The sequence below is a fragment of the Phyllopteryx taeniolatus genome, chromosome 12, assembly GCF_024500385.1.
Source record: "Phyllopteryx taeniolatus isolate TA_2022b chromosome 12, UOR_Ptae_1.2, whole genome shotgun sequence".
In the NCBI taxonomy this organism is placed as follows: Eukaryota; Metazoa; Chordata; class Actinopteri; order Syngnathiformes; family Syngnathidae; genus Phyllopteryx; species Phyllopteryx taeniolatus.
The window spans coordinates 25,019,348-25,046,182 of NC_084513.1; the positions used below are offsets into that span (position 1 = coordinate 25,019,348).

General features: G+C 43.7%; 1 protein-coding gene across 1 annotated transcript in view; it reads right to left on the reverse strand.

Moving 5' to 3' along the window:
- The window catches only part of man1a2 (mannosidase, alpha, class 1A, member 2), an 86,852-nt gene that overhangs the window by 44,204 nt on the left and 15,813 nt on the right, over positions 1-26,835 (reverse strand). The window contains exons 3-5 of the mRNA XM_061793089.1: positions 20,018-20,279; positions 4,204-4,300; positions 754-872 (exon numbers count right to left, since the gene is read on the reverse strand). Of these exons, the coding sequence (XP_061649073.1) occupies positions 754-872; positions 4,204-4,300; positions 20,018-20,279 (478 nt within the window). The remainder of the gene's footprint in view (positions 1-753; positions 873-4,203; positions 4,301-20,017; positions 20,280-26,835) is intronic.

Genomic DNA, 26,835 nt, shown 5'->3' on the forward strand with positions numbered 1-26,835 from the left:
CTTTGTCATTATAGGATATTTTATGTAGATTTTTTTTTTTTTTTAAAGAAAACTATACTCAAATCAGCTGTAGAATAAGTCTGTAACATAGCAAAATGTGGCAAAAGTGAAGGGGTGTGAATACTTTCTGGTGGCACTATATTTATAATAATAAGACAAAATAACCTTCAGTCGTCCCACAATGGCAACATTTGCATCTTATCAGAAACAATAGTGAATACAGGTAATACGAAAATAGCATGCAAGAAAAGACATTTACAAGAGGTTAATTGCACAAAATAGAAACCTAAACTATTGTCCTTCCGTAAACTATCCAAAAAATATATATAATTTATATATATACACACACACACATTAGTGGATGACGCACCAGGCGACTAACTAGGGCACTTACTATTTGAGGAAAAAGTATTTCGAGGATATGGTTGGTTTGGGTGACGCAAAGCACTGCCAGTCACGCATTGGTTTAGTAGATTCCCAAAATGTGCTAACATTAGCTTACCCATCGCTGCGCTTTAGCTCAGGGAAACGCCAAGGTCTCCAGTTTGATGCACCAGTCTATTTTCTTACACTTGGATCAAATTGGCTAAAACATCCAAAAAGTAAATACAAGACGATCCACGTCGTCCTCAATTGTTGTTGTTTGCAAGTATTTTTCCAACTGAAGCGTTTAATGCAGTCTAAGGACTACAGATGATATGAGACTATTTTCTATGGAGAACATTAATTAATTAAAGTTGGTTAGGTACATACCACACTGAAGTCCAGATTCTGCTCAATCCACTCCTGCCCATCCTTGAACTCTTCGTGCATGCCCATGATGTACAGCGTGTCCAAGGCGTCCACGATGGATGCTCCGAGCTGAGAATTACCTGAACAAGACACACGGGGAACTCAAGGGGGGAAAATAATGTTTTTTTCCCCACCCCCGCCCCAATTAATCAATCACAGAAATGTTGTTGAATGTCCATCTTTAATATGGAGAAGGAAACCAACAGGAACTCAAGCAATGACCTTATTAGAATCGATTTCCTTGCAACAGATGCAAGCACAACATTATTAGCCCCGAGGTTCAATGCGGAAGGTCAACAGATAAAGGTAATCACAATCAGTTCCAATATTGACTAGGAAATAATGGCTGTACATTGACATTGCAATACATCACAAACCTGGTCACTGATGTATGGCAACACATGTCATTTAGATTGGAGTGAGAGCCTGTACTAACAGTCCCAAATGCCATTGATCAACTCATCCCATAAATACTGGCTAAACATTTATGCATTTATTACATGCACTGCTGCAATAATGTCTTATTTTAGATTTTATTGGGCTGCAACTCATATGTTTTGGGACTAGAGGTTGTGTCGCAATACTACTATTCTGCTTTGAAAGGCATGTCACCATGACTAGCTGAAAGACAGGGGATTTGAACATCCACACATTTAGAAAGCAAAATAATAGATTTTCAACTGTACCAAGACATTTTATTTGCCTTTTCATTTCCTGTGTAGGTCTTTGAATGTTATTTGTGGACGTGGAGAAATGTTGAATGGCTCTTTGCATCTGGTCAGCCATTTAGCGCTCTGTGACAGATGTCATTTCCAAAATGTAGAGTTTTCTTCGGGATCAATAGAATAGCTACACACGTGGACATCATTGTGCAGATACATGTTACAAAAAAAGAAAACAACTCAAGAAAATTAACTAATGAAAACCGGGCATTTCTTATTAGTGGCACTGAATTCCTGAAGCTGACCACTAATTTTTCTTATCTTGGGCTCCATTCAAAATGCGAGCACCATGTCATGCGAGCCTCTAAATCGCTCTAAAAATACACAGCAGTCTGACAGGCAGGGACAGCAAAGTGTCCTGGCCGCCTGCTGCCTCTTGAGAAATTGGCTCGACTGTTGGACTGAACAACGCTCCGGCTCGCTCCTCTCTGTCACATTCGTAACGTGCAGTTACACTCCTGGCCGTCATGGCAACCGTTGAGGCTAACACCAAAGATATAGGCTGATAGATTCAGAGAATATCGCCTCGATGAAATGGTTGTGCCATCCATTGTGGGATGTGATGAGAATGCATTCATTTAATTCGAGTACTAAGCTGCAAATGTTATATTTCACACAAATTTGTGGTTGCTTTTTCTCGCCCATTTCTAACAAGAGCTCCCATGAGGAACTGTAGAGTGTCTCCCCTGACACACAGAGTCCAAGAGATGCAAGAATCAAGGAAGAATGGGAAAGAATTCCACCAACAAAGCTTCAACAATTAGTGTACTCAGTTCCCAAATGTTTATTGAATGTTGTTAAAAGAAAAGGTGATGTAACAGGACCCTGTCCCAGCTTTTTTGGAACGTGTTGGAGCCATAAAATTCTTAGTTAATGATTATTTGCTAAAAACAATAAACTATCAGTTTGAACATGAAATATCTTGACTTTGTAGTGTATTCAATTAAATATAGGTTGAACATGATTTGCAAATCATTGTATTGTTTTTATTTATGTTTAACACAACGTCCCAACTTCATTGGAATTGGGGTTGTAAATCAGGAAAATCTTGACATTTAATAACCATAAATACGTTTATCTAATTCCTTTAAAAGAAACAACAGAAATCTAGGAAATTTAACCTGTGCTATCCAGTATGCAAATATTTTAATTTCACAGTCACACTGGATGAATTTTTGGCTAAAAGGTTACTGAATCGATTCCCAGCCACTGATTCCTTTTGGGTCGTACCGTTCTAAATGAACCGAATCAGCTACCATGAATCGTGATACAAATGGACAACCCTAAAAATATATAGTGTATTTCGGCATGCCATGTTACAGTGTCACCCCTACACTGAAAACTCCTCTTTGATGGTGCACTTACTGAGAGGTATTTATAGCCTATACTATTCAGCCAAGGTAAGTTTATTTCATACTGCTGTAATTTTTGGTGAACTTCTGAACGCACTCCACTGGAAGCAGTTGGATAAAAAGCGATACATTGTGACTTGAGGGGAATAAACCCCCATTGTGTGTGTCATGCACTTGGATAAGCTATGTATAGTAGATATTGTATGCATGTGTAGTTTATCACAAGAGCTGCTACCACCAACGAAGTGGATTGGTAGAAGGATAATTGATCGCTTCTGCAACGTATACATTTGCACCACGTTTTTGACAATGTTCGGCGCTATCGACTGCGCGATTGCCTTCACTGCGCTCTTTTCTTGTTATACGTAAAACAATTTGAAATTATTCTAAGAAATTCTCTGCTTCTTAGCAAAGGTTTTCTCTTCCGTGCTAATAGCTTTGGGTTCAACAGTCTTAAACATACTTTGCAGTGGACTGTTTGTTGCACATTGTTTGACACTGCAAATCCGAACCAAATCCAAATGACTGACGAAATGGTGCTCAACTCTGTATGCCGCCATGTCTACAGTGTAAACAGAGCACGAAGCTGCTACGGGGAGAAACGTGACACCCTCCCACGCAAAAAAAAAACATTTATCAATTAAATTGATGAATCATCCAACCCTACATCCTCCCGAAAAACTAACAACAAAAATGCTGGTTTATATATTAAAAACCTCCAGACAGGAAGTTGCGGGAACAAAACTACTAAGGCGAATAGAAGAAAACACGACTTGCAAGTGTGACAGCAAGTCACTCACGTTGTGATCAATGTAACGTGATGTTCATCCCCAAGGGCTCTGAAACAATGACGAACATGTTAGTGGAGCAGTCTGGCTGTCCATCAAATGTAAACATGGCGACTTCAGGGAATCGAGGCATTTGTTTACGATGAGCTGAAACCTCAAACTAGGTCAAATGAATGTAATTGATATGGTAGGCCAGTCATTTTTATGTAAAAGAGCAAAGGAAGAAGTTGTGCTGGGAACTGCGGAGTAACGGTACAGTAACGCAATATTTAGATGCAGCAATATAACCTTTGTATATTAAGAGTGAAAAAGCAAGCAACCTTAATGTGGATGAAGGACATTTCTACCACCGTCGAACATATCATTAGATGGTTACATTACTGTATCATAGTTTAATTTTATCACCTATAATTGATAAGTTACTTACAGACGTACAATTACATCTATTTACCGACCAGACAAGGCTGTGAAGAGGGGTGTCATGTTTACGACCAGGGTTCGGGCAAGAGTTTGTGTGATGAGTGAGTTGAGTTGAGTTGGGAATCTTACCAAAGATATTTGTAGAATGTCCTTTCTTGGCAAGGGGCTTGAGCTCGTTATGACCCCAGCCATATTGACGGTAGCTGTCCCACGCATGCTTCATCATCTGAAATGTCACAGCAACACAGCAAATTAGACGTGGTCAAGAGTTAAGCAATTTGTGTAATTATTGTGGTGGATTTGCACTCTCAGGAATTTGTTCTTTATCAATCATCTTCTTTCCGAGGAAAGTATCACAGCAATAATATCGATGTCTGATGATATCAGTGTATCAGTACTGTCCCGAATTGTTGTCCCAACCCTACTTTTGTTCCACCCATGATTGGGAGGAGGACCTTCAAGTTCACCAACATGCCTTCCTATGAGGAAGCAGAGTCTTGGGACTCTGAGATGGGCTCACCTATCTCTGAGGTTTAGGTTACCGAGGTGGTTAAAAACCCTTCTGGATGGCAGGGGACCGGTGGTGGATGAGATCCGCCCCAAGTTCCGAAAGGCTCGATGTTGTGGGGCTGTCCTGGTTCACACGACTTTGCAACATTGTGTGGACAACGGGTACAGTGTGTCAGTGTGTTTTATTCACTTTATTTTAAACTTAGTACATGGAGCTAACATGGCATCCATATACTTTCATCTTCGTCTCTGATTTCTTCTTCGTCGCTGATTTCTTCTTCATCTCTTATCTACAGCTCTTATTTTCACTCTTTTCCATTGTGCCCTTAGTGTTAAGACTGAGACACCATAGTCACTGGGTTTGTGCTGCTAGTTCACCACCTCACCAATGGCTAAATGAAACAGGATGTGGCGAAGATTGCCCACATTCTCGCGAGGCGTCACGTCAAAACGCACTGACGCCTCCTCAGCACACATACAATGAATGGGAAAGTCAAGGGCGTCAGACGCCTTGCCAAGTGCTCTGCGAAAAAGTTTAATGGTTTAGTTTTTTCCCCCTGCTTCATAAAATCCTTCAATCCGCCATCCAGCTGCTGCTGGCTAAGCAGTCAGGCTCACGAGCTTTCCCAGCTGTGGGGAGCCGTGCATCGGGAAAGACAAGACCCAATGCCGCTTGGCACCTAATTGAAGCACGAGTATTCATTACCGCGATGTACGTTTGAAGTGTTGCTGGTCAATGTGTCCTGCTATTCACATTCGTTTTCGCAGCTAGCTAGCTGCCTTCATCAATGCACGAACTGCTAATCCCATTTTGGTTGTCATGCAGACATCGGCGGCACTGGCTCGAAGCAGGGTTGTACGTAGCTATCTAGTCATTTGGGATGCATAGTCACGCCCCCCCTTATGTGATTTAGACCACATTGTCCTGCTTTTGAAATCTGTTACAATTATCTGACAGCGAAAGTTAGCCTACCCTACTAATGTAGGGCACTAATGTTTACCACCAAACATTTACAACAAACAATATTGTTCATCTTCAACTAAAAAGCTTGAATTAGACAAAATTCTTTCCTCCTCCTCCTAAAGATCTTTTTTGAGGATTATCAAAAAACAAGTGAATCAATTAAACACTTTCACTGTAATTGATAAAAACAACATTTAATTTGCTTTACCATTTAAACCGCTTTTATACTCATATCTTGGTGATGAAAAGTGTTACTTGTGTCACTCTCCAGTTTATCTTTATACTTGGCTGACACTGAAAGGAGTGCTACTGCTACTGATAAGAGCATTATAATACATTATTAAATTTTTACAATGCATGCAGTTAATCAATAAGTCAATATTTTACTTTGATTGAAAGTTTTTCTTTTTATAATTCAATAGTAAAATAAAGATTTGTTCATATGTCATCGTACATTTAGAACTGGCGTACAGGAGAGTTGTTTATTTATTTGTTGGCTATATCCAATGTTGTGTTGGTCATACAACAGAATAATTAATTTCTCGTGTTTAGTGAATAGTGCAACCCTATGGGGGGCACAAGCCAGTGCAAACTGTAGGCCGGTCCCAATCCCGGATAAATGCAGAGGGTTGCGTCAGGAAGGTCATCCGACTTAAAACTGCAAAACAAATATGAGCGTTCATCTAAATAATTCCATACCGGATCAGTCATGGCCCAGGTTAACAACGTTCGCCACCGGCACCGTTAACCTGCAGGGCGCCGGTGGAGATACAGCTACTGTGGGTCGAAGACGAAGGAGAGGTGGAAATCGGGTTCTTTGGTAGAAAGAGAAGATGAAAGCACAGAGCCTAGAACTGAATGTGGGGACTTTGAATGTTGGGACAGGAAAAGCTCAGGAGATGGTTGACATGATGATTAGGAGAAAGGTTGATATATTGTGTGTCCAGGAGACCAGGTGGAAAGACAGTAAGGGGCAGGGTTTAACTTATTTTACCATGGTGTAGATGGGAAGAGAAATGGAGTAGGGGTGATTTTAAAGGAAGAGTTAGCTAAGAATGTCTAGGAGGTGAAAAGAAATTGAGGGTGTTATGTGTAATGTGATTAGTGGCTATGCCCCACAGGTAGATATAACCTCGAGGTGAAAGAAAAATTCTGGAATGAGAGAGGGTCGTGATTGGTGCAGATTGTAATGGACATGTTGGTGAAGGAAACAGGGTTGATGAAGAAGTGATGGGTAGGTACGGCATCCAGGAAAGGAACTTGGAGGGACAGATGGTGGTAGACTTCACAAAAAGGATGGAAATGGCTGTAGTGAACAATTTTTTTCCCCAGAAGAGGCAGGAACATTGGGTAACCTACAAGAGCAGAGGTAGAAGCACACAGGTGGATTACATCTGGTGCAGACGATGTAATATGAAGGAGGTTACAGACTGTAAGGTAGTGGTAGGGAAGAGTGCGGCTAGACAGCATAGGATGGTGGTGTGTAAGATGACTCTGGTGGTGGGGAGGAGGATTAGGAAGACAAAGGCAGAGCAGAGAACCATGTGGTGGAAGCTAAGAAAGGAAGAGTGTTGTGCGGCTTTTCGAGAAGAGCTGAGACAGGCTCTCGGTGGACAGGAGGAGCTTCCAGAAGACTGGACCATGACAGCCAAGGTGATCAGAGAAACAGGCAGGAGAGTATTTGGTGTATCTTCTGGCAGGAAAGGAGCGAAGAAGGGAGAAGGGAGATCGAAAACCTTTCATCTGCGCCATTCCCCAACTTCCAATCGACCAACGGACTCGAGAGTGACAAGTGTGGAAAATATGGTGGCAGGTTTGATGAAATGAGGGCAATGCATTAAATGCCAACGTGGGCTCCAGAAATTTTCAAGTACTTGCAGGATCATTACAAGCAATAAAAATAATTGTCATCAACGAAAACTGGGCTCTTGCAGCCCGATGTCTGAGGTGCGTCAAATTTGGGAGGCCGTTAGATGAGAGTCAAAATGAGCAAGTCGACAGTAGGTGTTGAACGACTTCAGTTTTTTGTAATCGACCCAAAGGTGATGATAAGCGACGTCGATTGATCGATGACGTCATTATTTTTTTTTCAACTCACTGAGTGCCAATGTAAAAAAAATAATTACAGTCCCCTCCAAAAGTATTAGAACAGCAAGGTCAATTATTTGTTTTTGTTGTATACTGAAGACATTTGGGTTTCAGATCAAAAGATGAATATGAGACAAAAGCTCGGAATTCCAGCTTTTATTTCATGGTATTTACATCTAGATGTGTTAAAAAACTCAGGACAGAGGACCTTTTGTTTGAAGCCACCAACCTTTCAAGTGAGCAAAAGTACTGGAACAGACATGATTAAATTAACTCATTCCCTGCCAATGCCGTCCAAAGAAGTCATTCAGAATCGAGCTGTTCCCTGCCAATGACGTCACAAGACGTCAATGGTGATTTTTACCGGGGATGGGTGGGAGAGGGTCTTGTGCAGTTTATGTGCGATCGTCAAGCCTCTGGATAACTGCAATGAGGAATGGCAACCAGTAGAGAGCAACAATGCCTTAAGGTGAATGTCCCTCCCTCAGATTGAAGAAGAGGAAGGAGGAGGAGGCGGGGATGAGGAGACGATGAGAAGAGGCAAGCATAATGGCGGAAAAGAGAGAAGACAGAATTTTAAAAATCTAAAAAAAGCTTTCAGTACTATAAATGTATTGCTCCAAGGCAAGAAAAATATTTCTGCGACCGACAGGAATGATGCCTGAGATCATGCGGGGGAATAAAGGATGACGCTCGAGCCTATCCCTTGGTAGCAAAGCTATCGCCGAAAATGCCGGACCATATGGAGAGATGCTCTCGGCCGCTTGCCAGCTGATCGGGGGACCAGAAAAAGGAAAGGCCGCAAAATACATGGACCGAAAACTCCAGTCTCAACTTCCCTGCAAGGCTGCTGCTACCTGACTAATGAAGGCACAACCCCACACCCCGACTTGTTTATCCAATCACATTCAGCTACTTTCAAAGTACAGTCAGAATTTGTACAACTCTGACGACAATAATTTGTCCATCAATTCAACACAACAACAGGATCCCTACTTTCTACAGTATATAAGAATAGTATTTTTTTATTTTAATTTTTTTTAAAAAGAGGAGGCAATGGCCAACAATTTATTTGAGCAAAACTTCAGTTGTGTTGCAAAGATTGCTGCAAGAGCATGTAAAATCTGACTGCCTTTGAAGGTATCAAGCCTTGCATGCATGCGGGGCTGCTCTCTCATTGTGGTCAAGGAGACGGCGAGCAGCAGACTGCAGACGCGAGGAGATAGCAGTTGAATGGTTTCTTTGACACATTAACCATTCATTTTGACAACAGAGGTTAATCGACAGTGGCTTGCCTCTGTGTCATTGTGTAAGCAGACGCTAATGTACATTGTCCTTTTACTGTTACAAGATGGCGTCTGTCAGTAGTGAGGCTGCTCTGCACCTTGCGTTAGCGCACACAGAAAGTATTTGTGAATTTCTTATATTTCAGGATAGACTTGAATATTTAGCAGCCATTTACAGGCAAATATTGCCACATGCTTGAGGCACTGCTGTTACTTTGCTCCATGAACCTGTTGATTTCAGCAAGGCGTCTGTGTCCAAATCACGAGTGACAATTGCCCTCAAGCTAAAATTGTCATTGCACAGTGGCAAAGTCAATGCTTCGATTAGTCAACTAATTGGTTCAACCCAGAGTCTATAAAGTATACAGAATGTGAAGGACATCGGAGCTTAATCACTGCTTCTATATAGTAAGGTGGGACAAGACTTTTGCAGATGAGGTATTAGAATTCTATGATTCATCAAACACTGCTGCCATGCTCAGCCCACACTCAAGGACAAACTTAAATTGTTTGCAATTCTGCATCACCCATCTGTCGAGTATACCGTCTTAAATTTGGGAGCATTAAAACAAAATCTTTAGGACAAATTCGTCTCAGAAGGACTGCCCAAACTAGTCAAAAACTACCCTAAAACTGTACTGGTGCATGACAAGTACCAAAAACTACATTTAAGAATCGGAAAGCCTTCAAATGGTGACTTGGCCTACAAATAATATAAGAAACCCCAAGCGATTCCAAGAACACCACTAAAAACACTGCACAACTTAAATGTACTTAAATGTACAACTTAAATTATGGAAAATGTACTTTGTAATTGCTTACATACAAAACATTAAATCTGGAATGCCTACCAACATAAGAGTGAAATAAAAATTTTCCTCAAACGTTTTGGTGGGCAAGCCCGCCTGACGCCCAAAAAAATGTTTTTTTAAATTTCCGCCACTGGTTGCCTGCATGCCGCCTGACGCCGGTGCACACCAACTTATCACCCGCACGATTACAATACGCAGACACGCTCAAGCACAAGGAGGTGAAATATTCATAAACCTGCTTAATGCCCGCAGCTAACAGCAAGGTCATTACGTTGTTGGAGAAAAGCAAATAAATAAGTTTGTTCCACTTGACCAGAGGCGCACTGTGATAGGCTTATTATCAAGATGAGATGGAGAGATGAGCTGGTGCTGCAGGTCACCTCAAAAGTCATTTGGACACATGCAAAGCACGCCTGCCTTAGTTTTTCCTAATCTCCTTCCAAGTATTTCCACCACCCTGTGGTGCCTGGGTGTCTTGAGTTTCTTGTCTGGATTAACATGAAACATGCTACGACAAAGTAACACAAATATAATTTAAAATAAAATAACAGTAATTGACAGACCCCGTGAAAGGGCGACGCGTCAATTATTTGCAGATTTTTACCATTCATGGAAGGGCTCAGTCCCTATCCCTTGCGAATAGCAGTGGTCTCTGCAAATGTAATTTATTTTAATTATCGAAATATGGGTCAGGCGGCACGGTGACCGACTGGTTGACACATCTGTCTCACAGTTCTGAGATCGCGGGTTAAAATCTGGCCTCGGATGTGTGGAGTTTACATGTTCTCCCCGTGCCTGCGTGGGCTTTCTCCGGGTACTCTAGTTTCCTCCCACATCCCAAAAACATGAATGGTAGGTTAATTGAAGACTCTAAATTACCCGCAGGTGTGAATGTGAGTGCGAATGGTTGTTTTGTTTATATCTCCCCTGCGATTGGCTGGCGACCAGTTAAGGGTGTACCCCGCCTCTCGTCCGAAGATATAGCTTCCGTCAATTGTCAATCGTCACCGTCAATTTTTTTGTCTGAGTTTGTTGTGACATTTCTGTCGGGCCAGTTACTCGTGCACTCACTGTAGTAGTCTCGCACGCTGCACTATTTGCATATCTGTTGTTGACCAATACTGGCCACTCATGCCAGAGTAGCCTCTGCACCATTTGCACACTGACTGAGGAGTATCGGCAACATTTGCAGAATCAACATTGTCCCAGATTATCACACTACTCGTCACTTTAAACTGCATACTCTCCTTGAAGTCTCGGCGCCCTTTGCAGATAACGAGCAACCCTTTATTGCTCAGTGACTGTTTTTGTCAATGTCTTTATGTGTCAAAAGTGTTCTCTGTCAATTGACTGTCTGTTGTCATACTAGAGCGGCTCCAACTACCGGAGACAAATTCCTTGTGTGTTTTTTGGACATACTTGGCAAATAAAGATGATTCTGATAGTGAGGATAAGCCGTCCGGAAAATAAATGAATGAATGAATGAAATATGGCTCAATACAAATACGTATTGTTTTAACAGCAGAAAGTAGTCACAAAATAAGAAAAAAATGGACATTGAATCAAGATGCATAAACAAAAGGTAACTGAATCCAATAGCAGTCCATCCATCCATTTTCTTCTGCTTAGCTGGAGTCAGGTCCCGGGGGCAGCACCTTAAACATGGAAGCCCAAACTTCCCTCTTTCCTCAGCCACTTCGTCCAGCTCTTCCGGGGGATCCCGAGGCGCTCCCAGGCCAGCCCGGAGAGGTCTCTCCTGTGTGTCCTGGGTCGTCAATGTCCCCGCCTTTGGCTGCCGCCCAGCGCTCTACGCACCCGACACCCTTGGCCCGTCCCACAAGTGGTGAGCCCATGTTACTTCTTCGGGCTATCCACGGCAACATGGGTGCATGCCCGGCAACCAGGCACTCGCCATCAAGCCCCACTTCCAGACCTGGCTCCAGAGGGGGGGCCCCGGTGACCCCGGTCTGGGTGAGGGAAAATGTCTTCCAATGTTTGTATTCAACATAGCGGATTAATAGGAGTCCTCACAATCATAACTGAATCGAATCATGAGGTGGCAAGAGAGTCCAACCCTTAGGAAAACAAAACTTCAGCAAAAGCATGAGTGAAAGAGCCAGTCCAGGCTAACTAAACTAAACAGTGTGTATCATTTAATATTTCCATTCATCCCTTTTCTATACACCTAGTCCAAATTAGGGTTGTGGGTGAGCTGAAGCCTATTCCAACTGACTTTTGACGAGAGACTGGATACACACTGGACTGGTCGCCAGTCACTGCAGGGCACAAAAACAAACAAAAAAACATTTACACTCACATATGGACAATTAACATTCTTCAATTTACCTGAAATGTGGGATAAGTGTCTGGAGAAACCCTACGCAAGCACAGGGAAATCATCATCACAGGAGGGCCTAAGCCAACATTCAAACCCAGAATATCTTGACTGTGAGGCAGACGTGCAAAGTTAACCACTAATGCGCTGTGCTGTCCTATTATTTTTGTTCACTGCTGGTTTTATTACTACCCGATTACATGCATTTTGGGCACCAGTGCAGTACACTGTAATGGAGGCCGCCGAGTCCCCAAATAAGAATACTCCAAACCTTCCTTCAAAGGACACATAGAACTCCAAATCAGCCTTCAGTAATATTGTCACGCCTCAACCTTCCTTCTCAAGATGAAGAGAATTAACTCAACCATCCATGAATGACAATTTACAACAAAGTTATTTTCCGTGCATCAAGACTAGACAATTAAATTATGAGCCAAGCGTGAGATACGAGAGAAAATTGAGTCACCTCAAGTTCTTTTTCAAGAAAATTAGCACACAAAGAAACATTCGTGACTACCATAAACTGGGTTCACCCCTCCCCTTTTTGTCTGTCTCCTGAAAAGTTTAAAAGGAGAAACTTGCAGCCCACCTCTGGGAGAAGCTCTTGTTCCTGCTCTGGTCCCTGACCTCTCAGGGTGCGAGGTTTCAACCTAGCCAGCACCTCCCAGAGTTGACTCAGCCCTGTGTCCTTTTCTTTTTGTTTTATCTTTTATTTTTCCCCGCCGCATTTTGGGTCATTGCCGCTGGCTGACATGACGTGCCGTCGTCACCAAACGATTCTTGGCCATAATGACCAAAGTGGGAACCTGGTTTTGGCCGTAAGGCAAAACCACTGGCTACCCACATGGCAAGATTTTTCAGTAAAGCAGCCGCTTGCTCCTCAAAATGCAGCCCTATTGGGGGCACAAGCCAGTGCAAACTGTAGGCCGGTGCCAAGCCTGGATAAATGCTGAGGGTTGCGTCAGGATGGCTTAAAACCTTGCCAAACAAATATGAGCGTTCATCCAAAGAATTCCATACCAGATTGGTCGTGGCCCGGGTTAACAACGTCCACCACCGGCGCCATCAATATACAGGTCGCCAGTGGATATTCAGCTACTGTGGGTCGAAGACGAAGGAGCGGTGGAAAGCAGGTTTTTCGGCAGAAAGGGAAGAGAAAAGCACAGAGCCTAGAATTGAATGTGGGCACTTTAAATGTTGGGACTATGACAGGAAAAGCCCGGGAGTTGGTTAACATGATGATTAAGAGAGAGATTGATATATTGTGTGTCGAGGAGACCAGGTGGAATGGCAGTTAGGCTAGAAGTTGAGGGGGAGGGTTCAAATTATTTTACTATGGTGTAGATGGGAAGAGAAATGGAGTAGGGGTGATGTTAAAGGAAGAGTTAGCTAAGAATGTCTAGGAGGTGAAAAGAGTATCAGATCGAGTGATGAGGCTGAAACTTGAAATTGAGGGTGTTATGTATAATGTGATTAGCGGCTATGTCCCACAGCTAGGATGTGACCAAGAGATGAAAGAGAAATTCTGGAAGGAGCTGGACAAAGTAGTTCTGAGCATTCCAGACAGAGAGAGAGTTGGGATTGGTGCAGATTTTAATGGACATGTTGGTGAAGCAAACAGGGGTGATGAAGAAGTGATAGGAAAGTTTAGCATGCAGGTAAGGAACCTTGAGGGAGAGATGGTGGTAGACTTTGCAAAAAGGATAGAAATGGCTGGAGTGAACACTTTCTTCCAGAAGAGGCAGGAACATAGGGTGACTACAAGAGTGGAGGTAGAAGCACACAGGTGGGATTACATCTTGTGCAGACGATGTAATCTGAAGGAGGTTACTGACCTTAAGGTAGTGGTAGGGGAGTGTGTGGCTAGACAGCATAGGACGGTGGTGTGTAAGATATCTCTGGTGGTGGGGAGGAAGATTAAAAGACAAAAACAGAACAGAGAAACCATGTGGTGGAAGTTGAGAAAGGAAGAGTGTTGTGCGGCTTTTCGGGAAGAGGTGAGACAGGCTCTTGGTGGACAGGAGGAGCTTCCAGAACACTGGACCACTGCAGCCAAGGTGATCAGAGAGGCAGGCAGGAGAGTACTTGGTGTATCTTATGGTAGGAAAATGGAGAAGGAGACTTGGTGGTGGAACCTCAAAGTACAGCAAATCATACATGGAAAGAGGTTAGCTAAGAAGAATTGGGACACTGAAAGCACTGAGGAGAGGAGAAAGGAATCCATGGAGATGCGACGTAGGGCTAAGGTAGAGGTGGCAAAGGCCAGACAAGAGGCATATGATGACATGTATACCAGGTTGGACACTGAAGGAGGACAAAAAGATCTAAACAGGTTGGCCAAACAGATGGAGAGAGATGGAAAGGATGTCCAGCAGGTTAGGGTGATTAAGGACAGAGATGGAAATGTGCTGACTGGTACCAGAAGTGTGCTGGATAGATGGAAAGAATACTTAAGAGGAGTTGATCAATGAGGAAAATGAGAGAGATGGAAGAGTACAAGAGAAAGTGGCAATGATCAGTAAGGGGGAAGTTAGAAAGGCACTAAAGAGGATGAAAAATGGAAAGGCAGTTTGTGTGTCACAATGATCTAAGGAGCTAAGTTGTCTGGGGCTTTATGCCCCTGGCAGGGTCACCCATGGCAAACAGGTCCGAGGTGAGGGACCAGACAAAGCACGGCTCAAAGACCCCTTATGAAGAAGACAAATTATGGACTCAGGTTTCCCTTGCCCGGACGCGGGTCACGTGGACCCCCTTCTGGAGCCAGGCCTGGAGTTGGGGCTCGAAGGAGAGCGTCTGGTGGCCGGGCCTGCACCCATGGGGCCCGGCCGGGCACAGCCCGGAAGGGTAACGTGGGTCCCCCTTCCCATGGGCTCACCACCTGTGGGAGGGGCCACAGGGGTCGGGTGCACTGCGAGCTGCGTGGTGGCCGAAGGCGGGGACCTTGGCGATCTGATCCCCGGCTACAGAAGCTGGCTCTAGGAACGTGGAATGTGACCTCTCTGGCAGGGAAGGAGCCCGAGCTGGTGTGTGAGGTCGAGAAGTTCCGACTAGATATAGTCGGTCTCACCTCCACGCACAGCTTGGGCTCTGGTACCAGTCCTTTCGAGAGGGGTTGGACTCTCTTCCACTCTGGAGTTGCCCACAGTGAGAGGCGCCGAGCAGGTGTTGGTATACTTATTGCTCCCCGGCTCGGCGCCTGTACGTTGGGGTTCACCCTGGTGGACGAGAGGGTAGCCTCCCTCCGCCTTTGGTGGGGGGACGGGTCCTGACTGTTGTTTGTGCCTATGCACCAAACACCAGTTCAGAGTACCCAGCCTTTGTGGAGTCCTTGGAGGGGGGGCTGGAGAGCGCTCCCACTGGGGACTCTATCGTTCTGCTGGGGGACTTCAATGCTCACGTGGGCCATGACAGTGAGACCTGGAAGGGGGTGATTGGGAGGAACGCGCCCCCCCCGATCAGAACCCAAGCGGTGTTCTGTTATTGGACTTTTGTGATCGTCACGGATTGCCCATAACGAACACCATTTTCAAGCATAAGGGTGTCCACACGTGCACTTGGCACCAGGACATCTTAGGTCGCAGTTCGATGATCGACTTTGTGGTCATGTCATCGGACTTGCGGCCGCATGTCTTGGACACTCGGGTGAAGAGTGGGGCGGAGCTGTCAACTGATCACCACGTCGTGGTGAGTTGGCTCCGATGGTGGGGGAAGATGCCGGTCTGACATGGCAGGCCCAAACGTATTGTGAGGGTCTGCTGGGAACATATGGCGGAATCCCCTGTCAGAAGGAGTTTCAACTCCCACCTCCGACAGAACTTTGCTCATCTTCCGGGGGAGGCGGGGGACATCGAGTCCAAGTGGACCATGTTCCGCGCCTCCATTGCTGAGGCGGCCGACCGGAGCTGTGGCCGTAAGGTGGTCGGTGCCTGTCGTGGCGGAAATCCTTGAACCCGTTGGTGGACACCAATGGTAAGGGATGCCGTCAAGCTGAAGAAGGAGTCCTATCGGGCCTTTTTGGCCTGTGGGACTCCTGAGGCAGCTGATGGGTACCGGCTGGCCAAACGGAATGCAGCTTTGGTGGTCGCTGAAGCAAAAACTCGTGCATGGGAGGAGTTCGGTGAGGCCATGGAGAAAGACTTCCGGACGGCTTTGAGGAAATTCTGGTCCACCATCCGATGTCTCAGGAGGGGAAAGCAGTGCACCATCAACACTGTGTATAGTGGGGATGGGACGCTGCTGACCTCGACTCGGGACGTTGTGAGCCGGTGGGGAGAATACTTCGAAGACCTCCTCAATTCCACCGACACGCCTTCCCAGGAGGGAGCAGAGTCTGGTTTCTCTGAGGCAGGCTTTCCTATCTGTGGGGTTGAGGTCACAGAGGTGGTTAAAAAGCACCTCGGTGGCAGGCCCCAGGGGTGGATGAGATTCGCCCGGAGTTCCTCAAGGCTCTGGATGTTGTAGGGCTGTCTTGGTTGACACGCCTCTGCACCATTGCGTGGACATCGCGGACAGTGCCTCTGGATTGGCAGACTGGGGTGGTGGTCCCCCTTTTTAAGAAGGAGAGACCTGAAAATGGCTGTCCACCAACATTCCATCCAACCTGACAAAAAAAAAACTGGAGAGGATCTGCAAGGAGGAAAGGAAGAGGATCCCAAAATCCAGGTGTGAAAAACTTGTTGCATCATTCTCAAAAAGACTCATGACAGTATTAGCTCAAAAGGGTGCTTCTACTAAATGCTGAGCAAAGGGTCTGAATACTTATGGCTGTGTGATATTTCAGTTTTTCTTTTTTAATAAAATCTGCAAAGATTTGAACAATTCCATGTTTTTCTGTCAATATGGGGTGCTGTGTGTACATTGAGGAAAAAAATGAACATAAATGATTTTAGCAAATGGCTCCAATATAATAAAGAGTGGGGAGAAGGAGAACGGAAGATGAATTCATTCAGTATGAATGAAAAAGTTAAGGGGGTCTGAATACTTTCCGTACCCACTGTATCTTCAGCTGGTCTTTTCGGTCTTATGAATGTTTAATATTTGCATATTTGGTTTTCGAAAGCTAGAAGGAAGCCGGAGTACCCCAGATACAAATGCAAAACCTCAGAACTGTGAGGCAGACGTGCTAACAACTTGTCGACCATGCTGCTGATACAGTTCTGCTTGAAAGTTTGGGAACCCGCCTGACATGATCACTCTTTTTGTAAAAAAAAAAAACATTAAGCTAACCTTGTTCGACATACAGTACATCCAAATCCCAGTTTTGTAAAGCATACAGTACCTTCCAAAGAGTAGACACACACATAAAAATAGACTGAGGGGAAAGCAGTGCACCATCAACACTGGATACGTTTCCTCTTCATAATACCCCATAGATTCTCAATGGGGTTTAGAGCCGGCGAGTTGGCTGGCTAGTCAAGCACTGTGATGGCATGGGCATCAAACCAGGTTTTGGTGCTTCTGGCGGTAATGGCAGGGGCCACGGGGCCTCATGTACAAAGGGTGCGTACCCACAAAAACGTGGCGTCCGTTCTTTTTCACGGCAAAGTTCAGATGTATCAAGAGTGAAATGAGTGTGGAAATGTGCGGTGCCTCACGCAACTGCATGGCTGGCGTAAGCACATTTCTACAGCTTTTGGTGCTTTGGCGACACTTAAGAGATGATGGGAAACTGTTACCATTAATTTGCACATCAGAGACACATGAACAATTAGCACTGATGAACAATTCATACCCAGCAACGTTTGATTTCAACAATGCAATTGAGGCAATGAATCAGAATTCATTTGTTAACCAGTGTATTTAATGAACCACTGACATTTGTGAGGACACCTATTAACTGATCAGGGCGATCATTTATGCCGCCTATTGCCCTCACAATCACTTCTTGTGACTCCAGCACATGCACTGAAAAAAAAAAAAAGTCCTTTGAATGTACTTCATTTGAAAATGTACATTGGTTGCACATGATTAAAATGTGTTATAATGACATAATTTACCCCTCTTCTCCTAAAAAAAGTAATTTATTTTCAGTGTGCGTGTCCTCTCCTGTGTATTAAAATAATAAATTGAGTCATCAAAAAGGAGTAAAAGTGTTTGATATCCTCTTTGATATGCTGATGTGCTTCTATTTGAATTCAAAAGATTGATTCCAAATACCACACATACAACATTTCCGCATGAACCTTTATCTCACAGGGCTGAGTGTAGATTACTGTATGAACACATTTGTTATGAGTTCTAAAAATACATGGAATTAACCTTGTGGGGTGATCAGAGTCAGCCACGTGTGCTCCCACCAACCCTGAGAGAGCAGCGTCACCCATGATCGCAGCGATTCTCTCCTCGAACGGGGTGAGGCCCTCCGCACCGGTTCCTCCGCCTTCTTTGGCCACACTTTGGCAGTGGGCAGCTGTCTTCCGCTTCACATCCACCTTAATGTCTGACCGCTTCTTTTTTAGTTCAGCGTGTCCGCGCTATTCTGTCTCCAAAGCATCGACAGCCGCACACGCGCGGTCCCATTCGCTTTTCTTTCGCGTGTTGTTAACGCACGAGCACAACGTGCCAAAGAGGATTTTCTTGCACACCTCCACTTCATTGAGCAACTTCACATTCAGAAAAAATATTTTGTATTCATTACCTTGCTCGTTGTCCCTTTTTTCCTGATCACGCAGAGATCGGCATCTCAGGTGCAGGGTTCATTTAAATGTGATTTGCATATTCAAATGTGGGCGTGGAGAGGGAGGAGTCAGGCTACTCCAACATGTGCGTTCATTTCCACGTTGATTGGAATGCACGAAGGAAATGTGCTTGGATTCATGCATACGCACAGATTCATACATCTGGATATTTTTGTGCGTGCGACGTGTTTTAGTAGGAAATCCACGCAAGTCCTTTGTACATGAGGCCCCAGGTCCTGCTGGAAGATAAAATCTGCATCTCCATACAGGTCCTCAGCAGAAGGAATCATGAAGTCCTCTAAAACATTCTGGTAGACTGTTGCGGTGACCACAGATTTACGAAGGCAGAGTTTACCAACACCTGCACTGGACATTGCACCCCAAATCATGACTGACTGTGGATATTTCACACTGGACCGCAAGCAGCTTGGGTTCTGTTCTTCACTCATCTTTCTCCAAACCCTTGGACCTTGTCCCGAATGAAAGGCACGCTTTACTTTCATCGGAAAAGAGGACCTCGGACCACTGGCCAACAGTCCAGTCCTACGTTGGCTCAGACTCAGAAGTGGTTTGACCCGAGGAACCAACAGTTGTAGCCCATCTCCCGGATGCGTCTGAATGTGGTGGTTTTCGAAGCTGTGACTCCTGCCTCATTCCACTTTTGCTGGATACCTGCTTGATTTGTGAATTTTCTTTGATTGATAATCCGCTGAAGCCGACGGTCATCCCTTTTGCTGGTGCATCTTTTCCTTCACCCTCGACTTTCCATTGATATGCTTGGACACAGCACTCTGTGAACTGCCAGCCTCCTTAGCTATGAACCTTTGTGGCTTACTCTTCCTATGGAGGGTATCAATGATGGTCTTCTGGCCAGTTGTCAAGTCTGCAGTATTCCCCATATTGAACCCAACTGAGACAATTCAACCAAACTGAAGCAATTGAATGACCTCAGATAACCAGAAGAAAATAGATAGATAGATGGAGAAGACTGAGGGCGGCATATAAGAACGGACCACTGCAGCCAAGTGGAGACTGTGGGCAATCATTATTTGTTATCAATTTAGCTCTGTATCCTTAAAATGTTACATTGATGCACTGATGAGAAATATGATCGATGAATAAGCAACCAGCAGTCACACATATACTGTAGTATTGCCTCAGTACACTTAGTACCCTGGCTTACCGGGTACTAGTAATAGTACCTACTTTTACCAATGGAAAATAAACAACAGCAACATAGTGGACATAAAGAATATGACCGATCTTCTTACCTCTCGAATCTTGTTCCGTTTCTCTTTGACCTCGGGCTCGAGAGGCTCGCCGTTGCCAACACCCACCACCTTGGGCATGGGCACAGGTGGCAAGGGCTTTGGACCTGCAGCCTTTTTCTTCAGGTCCTCCACCACCTTGCTCTTCTCTGTCTGGATCTCAGTCTCCAGCTCCTCACGTGATTTCCGCAGCTTTTCCTTGGCCTCCTGCAGGGCCCGCTCATGGTCGGCACGAATCTTGTTCCGGAGGCTCTCCTCGTCCTCCCTGCGAAACGCAGAAAAACTGTTTAAGAGAATATTCTCTTTATTCTGGCAGCTAATTAGCCTCCACAGAGAGCTGCAAGCAAGCCTGAAACCGAAGAAACAGTGTAATTGAGCAGAAAAGGTATCTTTGTGATGATAGCTAATGAGTAAAGGGCAAAGACATGCTCTTTTTGAAAATCTGCACTCTGCTGCTTTCCAGGAAAAGACTTTGTTGCCTGAAAATTCTATTACACATATATGTACATACACATTATTAAAACAAGTATTGGGACATTCCACCCACATGTAAAAAGTGAAGAAGATATGGTGGTGGTGGTGGTGGTGGTTTCCCACCCTGCAGCTCAAACAGCTCCCACTTTTCTGGGAGTTTTCACAAAGTTAGCATTAAGATTTGAGGATAGATGGCTAGAAATAAGTAATAAATAAACACACATGCTAAGCTTAGCTTACATACCGGTATCCGCTCCAGCTCTGATGGCTGCTTTATTCATAATAATCCACAGTCACCACTTGTAAACAGTGAAATGGTAATGTGTTGCTCTCAGCCTTCTCTCAAAGACTTGTACTAAGACTCCATTTATTATACCAATTAAAGCACAGCTATAAAAACAAAAAACAAAGAGCATTTGCATCCATCTGAACGTATGGCTGAGTCATTAAGTATGTAGCACGTTATGCTTTAACCTTCAGTCTGCGCTTTGAAGGTGGCTTTTGTTCCTATTTTAACCACGTTCGTCGTGTTTCCAGCAACATAGCACACTTGTCATTATGTCGATGTGTTACATTTTAATATTATTCAATGTTTCAAGGAACCAAGGTTGCTTTTCATTTAATAGAATGTGACTGTGACGATGGTGTGCTTTCAACTTCTAAATTACAAGTCTAATGCGTAGATCAGACTACAGGATTTTAGCCTTGATATTGGCCCGATTAGCAATACCAGGCGATTTCCCAGATGGGGCCGAAATCTTTTTTGGGGTACGACAAAACTTGTGGACATAATCCACAACCTACGATTTGGCCCTACGATAAAGCCCTATGACGCCAAAATGAAAAGTCTAGCATGTTTTGGGATATCTTTGGTGTAGTGCAGGGGTGGGCAAACTATTTGGCTCAGCGGCCACATTGACTTTTAAAATTTGACAGGCGGGCCAAGCCAGGACCAGATGCTGACATATCAAAAATAAACAAAACAAAAAAAAGCCATTGTCGTCTTAATACTTAGACTTACTTTTAATGGGAACAGTGTTGTTTTGTTGATCACCTTTTTCTGCCAGTGCATCAAAGTCTGGTGTTACTTTTGTTGTACCAACTCTCAGAACACATCTGAGGTGTTCATCACTCAGCTGGAATCTGTACGATGTTTTGTTGGTGTTCATCACACTAAAAGTCTGTTCACACACATATGTAGAGCCAAACACCACCAGAATCCTCTGTGCCATCTTCTGGATTTTTGGAAATTTTTCTGCACTTAATGAAGCATAAAACTCATCCAGTTTGAGAGTTAAACTTCTCTTTTAAGACAGTATCACATTGGAGATCCATCAGTTCCATCTGTAGCTCCCGTGGCGCTGTTTCAGGGTCTTGCGTGACTGAATCTTGGATGGCAGTTTGTTAGATAAAGGTGTTTTGCTGAGCCTGCAAGTTTGATTTTAAACCCATCTGTTCCTGCGTTGATTGGCTGTTAGCATAATCAGCATGTTTGGTAGAAAAGTGACAGCTGATGTTATATTCCTTTAAAACCGCAATAGTTTCTTCACAAATTAGACATACAGCCTTTGACCGGACTTCAGTGAAAAAGTATTTAGTAGTCCATTCTATATTAAACAGTCGGCACTCACTGTCAACTTTTCTTTTCTTTGGCCCACTCATGGATGAAGAAGGGTTCAGAGCAGTAGCAGAGTAAAAACAGAACAGCCAAAGTCAAGTCAATGTATCACTGTACCTACTGCGCTACCTGGTGGAACCACTGGGCATTACAGCATAACCTGGTGGAACCACTCAGCATTACAGGACAAAATCAAATGAATGCAGTCATGATTTTGATATGATTTGGGCGATTCTGTACCAATCTTTGGCGGGTCAGATGTGGCGCGCGGGCCGTAGTTTGCCCGCCACTGGCGTAATGTGTCATCAACAACAACTCTCCAACAGCACACCTTGAGGTCAACCAATTGGATTGTGTATTGTGACCGGCGTATTGTATCCCGTGCTTGCTGTTGTCAACATTTATTTACACGCACAAACAAATTTACAAAACAAACAAATGTTTACCAAAGCTTTACAGCATAATTCGACAGAATGGCGGAGTCAAGAAGAATAAGAAAAAGAGAGGCTATTCAGTTTTCCTGCTTTCGCATCTTTGCCCCACCTGTACCGTGAACCTTCCTGCAATATCTTGAGTCTTCTTGTAATACCGTGAGCTTTCCCACGGTATCGTATATACCGTGAGATTAATACCATGATAACACCGAATCGTGAGCTATAGTTACATCCCTAGTAATAATGATTAATAATTTAACAATGCAGTAGTGTGTAACTGAACATCATACCATAGCAACATGAGAAGCGTTGATTTTGATTAAACAAACGCTACGTTGTATTTGAGGCTGTCCTCAACAATGAAAACAAGCAAAATTCAACCTCATAATTATTTTTCATCTGCATGCCAATAGCATTCACCCCTCACCTCTGAACTCTTTAATATGTCGGCTTATCACAAATACACTGAGGAAAATGTGTAGAAAGTGGGCGAATGTGATACTGTAAAGACAGGTAATGAGCAAGACCTGGTGTGAAGTGATGCGGGTTCTGTTCAGAGGATATTTATTTAATACGCTGAAGATTGATCATATTTTAAATGAGTCTGAGATTACCGTCACGACCTGTCTTGCTTGGAAATATGATGGTAAATCTAATTTGTGGTAGTTTTGTAAGAGAAGCACATACTGACAAACAACACAAGCCACAAGAAAACGATTTATTGAGGTACTGAAATCGACGACACAGTGATTGAATGGTTCGCACATCTGCCTCTCAGTTATGCGCTTAAGGTTGAGAATCCGGGTTCCATCTTTCCTGTGCTTGCGTAGGTTTTCTCCTGGTACTTTGGTTGCCTCCCACATTCCAAAAACATGCATGTTAGGTTATTTGTTCCTCAAGTGTCAATAGGTGTGAATATGTAAGTGTAATTACTTATTTATTCATGTTAATATGTGCCCTGTGATTGGCTGGCGACCAGTCAAGGCTGTACCTTGCCTCACGTCAAAAATCAGCTAAAATAGGCTGCGTCCTGCATACCCGTGACCTTCGCATCGTCTCATTTCATCCTTCTCGCCTGTGAGTTGATTTAAATCTCATGGAATTAACTTTTTGTGCCATGTCTGTCTCTTAACTTTCCCCTCAATTACTCAGCAGCATCCCAATCATCAAAGGTGTTGTCATCACCAAATAAAGTAAATGATTAAAACAGACATCGTTTTAAAAACATTTTCTCAATTTTTTTTTCAATTCAGAATTGAGCATTCACCAAGACCAAGACATAATACTGTGTGCTGTCACACAAACATTGTAGCGGCACTTCCAAGCACCTTAAAAAAATAAATAAATAAAAACAGGTCAATCTGTATTTTTTTTTTTAGATGTTCATAATTTTGTTTTAGAAAATAGAGCTGTTTTGGGGTGGGTGGGGGGAATTCTAAATGCCTAAATGGGTCTGTGCATCTCTGCGTGCCCTCAGCTGTGTGCATAGAAATGTGATACTTAGATTGGCTGATGACTGATCATTGTTTACCGTATGTGAGAGAGAGAGAGAGAGAGAGAAAAAGAGATTCAAGACAGCTTGAAATAAAACAACAATCAGCAGTGCAAGTTGGCATGGTTGTTGATTCTGATGATGCTTATAGCTGGTCAGCGCATTGTCATGGCAACACTGACCACATCGTGCAAATTCCAAAAAAGGTGCAAAAGCAATGAAAACCATCATGCACACTACCATACTAGCTTTCTACCCTTAAAATCTCACCATTAAGCTAAAAGTAGGATGGCATTTGAAATATGCCCTTAATGCAAACATGTTAAGCTCTTGGCCCAAGGGCTGGCAGCAATTTCATCCGGCCCCCCGGATCGATACGAAGTCAGCATGACATTGGCCCGCGCAACGGCATCCGCCAAGCATGTGCTCGTAAGTCCATGAGAACCATCTTCTTATTTGTATGAACGATACAGTCAGTACTCAGTAGGGTTGGGCAACGAAAACCGAGAATCGATTGGGACCGGGACCAACATCCCAGATCTCCCAGAATCGTTTAAATTAAACAATTTCGGTTCTCACTTTCAATGCCTACAGTCCACCGACCCCGAAGAAGAAAGTGGTGAAAACCAACGAAGAACGCTCACGGACGGAGACGTGCTTGCGCCTAACGGTGGGGGCGAAAAAAAGTATTTCTTAACTTTGTCAAAATAAAGTAAAACGGTGGGTTGCACTCTTGCACTGATGTTTTTCAACATTTATTTTAGTCTTCAAACCTACGTAAGAGCTGATGACAGACACAAAAATAAAATAAGTTATTTTTGCCATACTAGAAAGAAAGTAGCAAGAGTCGCATTACAAGTTGAACATTGAGCTAAACCTTCAAAAAGGTCAAACTAACAACTTCACATTACAATGAACTGGGACAAAATTCACATAAAAGTTGTCTCACAGTATAACACTAATCTTATGCCTGTGGGTTGGGAAAGGAATCAATGTTTTGCAGAGCACTTGGTTCCATTCATTACTCCTTTTCATGCTGTGTCATTTTACTTCAATTTTCACCGGGTCGTGTGAAGTTACCTTTCGATACATACATACATTTATGATTGTTTTACTTTGATGTCGTCTCGCAACAAAGTTTATTCTCTTCCAGCTTATTTCAAATTTTGATATCTGGACAGCAAACTAGTTGGACCTGCATTAATTGTAGCCACTTCCTCTGCTGGTTGCTGCCAATCCAGCACACCTCAATTTGCATCAAGACATGACATTTTTAACCATTTAAAAATCAATAATCCTAATTACCAAGACCATATCAAGTACAACCCAAATTCCAATGAAGTTGGGACGTTGTGTTAAAAACAGAATACAATGATTTGCAAATCATGTTCAACCTATTGCGATTGGCTGGCAACCAGTTCAGGGTGTACCCCGCCTCCTGCCCGTTGATAGCTGGGATAGGCTCCAGCACTCCCGTGACCCTTGTGAGGATAAGCGACTCAGAAAATGGATGGATGGATGGATGTTCTACCTATATTTCATTGAATACACTACAAAGACAAGATATTTAAAGTTCAAACTGATAAATGTTATTGTTTTTAGCAAATAATCAGTAACTTGGAATTTTATGGCTGCAACATATTCCAAAAAAGCTCAGACAGGTGGCAAAAAAGACTGAGAAAGTTGAGGAATGCTCATCAAACACCTGTTTGGAACATCCCACAGGTGAACAGGCTAATTGGGAACAGGTGGGTGCCATGATTGGGTAGAAAAGGAGCTTCCCTGAATTGCTCAGTCATTCATTCACAAGCAAAGATGGGGCGAGGTTCACCTCTTTGCGAACAAGTGCGTGAGAAAATAGTCGAACAGTTTAAGGATTCAATATGCAATTTACAGTGGCTCCGGAAAGTATTTAGACCCCCCTAAATTGTTCACTCTTTGTTATATTACAGCCATTTGCTAAAATCAGAATCAGAATCATCTTTATTTGCCAAGTATGTCCAAAAAACACACAAGGAATTTGTCTCTGGTAGTTGGAGCCACTCTAGTACTCGGGTGCTGACCATTTCTTCTGATTATCCTTGAGATGGTTCTACACATTCATTGGAGTCCAGCTGTGTTTGATTATACTGATGGGACTTGATTAGGAAAGCCACATAGCTGTCTAATTAAGACCTTACAGCTCACATTGCTTGTCAGAGCAAATTGGAATCATGAGGTCAAAGGAACTGCCTGAAGAGCTCAGAGACAGAATTGTGGCAAGGCACAGATCTGGCCAAGGTTTCAAAAATAATTCTGCTGCACTTCAGGTTCCTAAGAGCACAGTGGCCTCCATAATCCTTAAATGGAAGAATTTTGGGATGACCAGACTCTTCCAAGAGCTGGTCGTCCGGCTAAACTGAGCAATCTGGGGAGAAGAGCCTTGGTGAGAGAGGTAAAGAAGAACCCAAAGATCACTGTGGCTGAGCTCCAGAGATGCAGTCAGGAGATGGGAGAAAGTTCTAGAAAGTCAACCATCACTGCAGCCCTCCACCACTCGGGGCTTTATGGCAGAGTAGCCCGACAGAAGCCTCTCCTCAGTGCAAGACATGAAAGCCTGCATGGAGTTTGCTAAAAAAAAACAACACATGAAGGACTTCAAGATGGTGTGAAATAAGATGGTCTGATGAGACCAAGATAGACCTTTTTAGCTTTAATCCTCAGCAGTTTGTGTGGAGAAAACCAGGCACTGCTCATCATCTGTCGAATACAGTCCCAACAGTGAAGCATGGTGGTGGGAGTGTCATGCTGTTGGTGTGTTTTT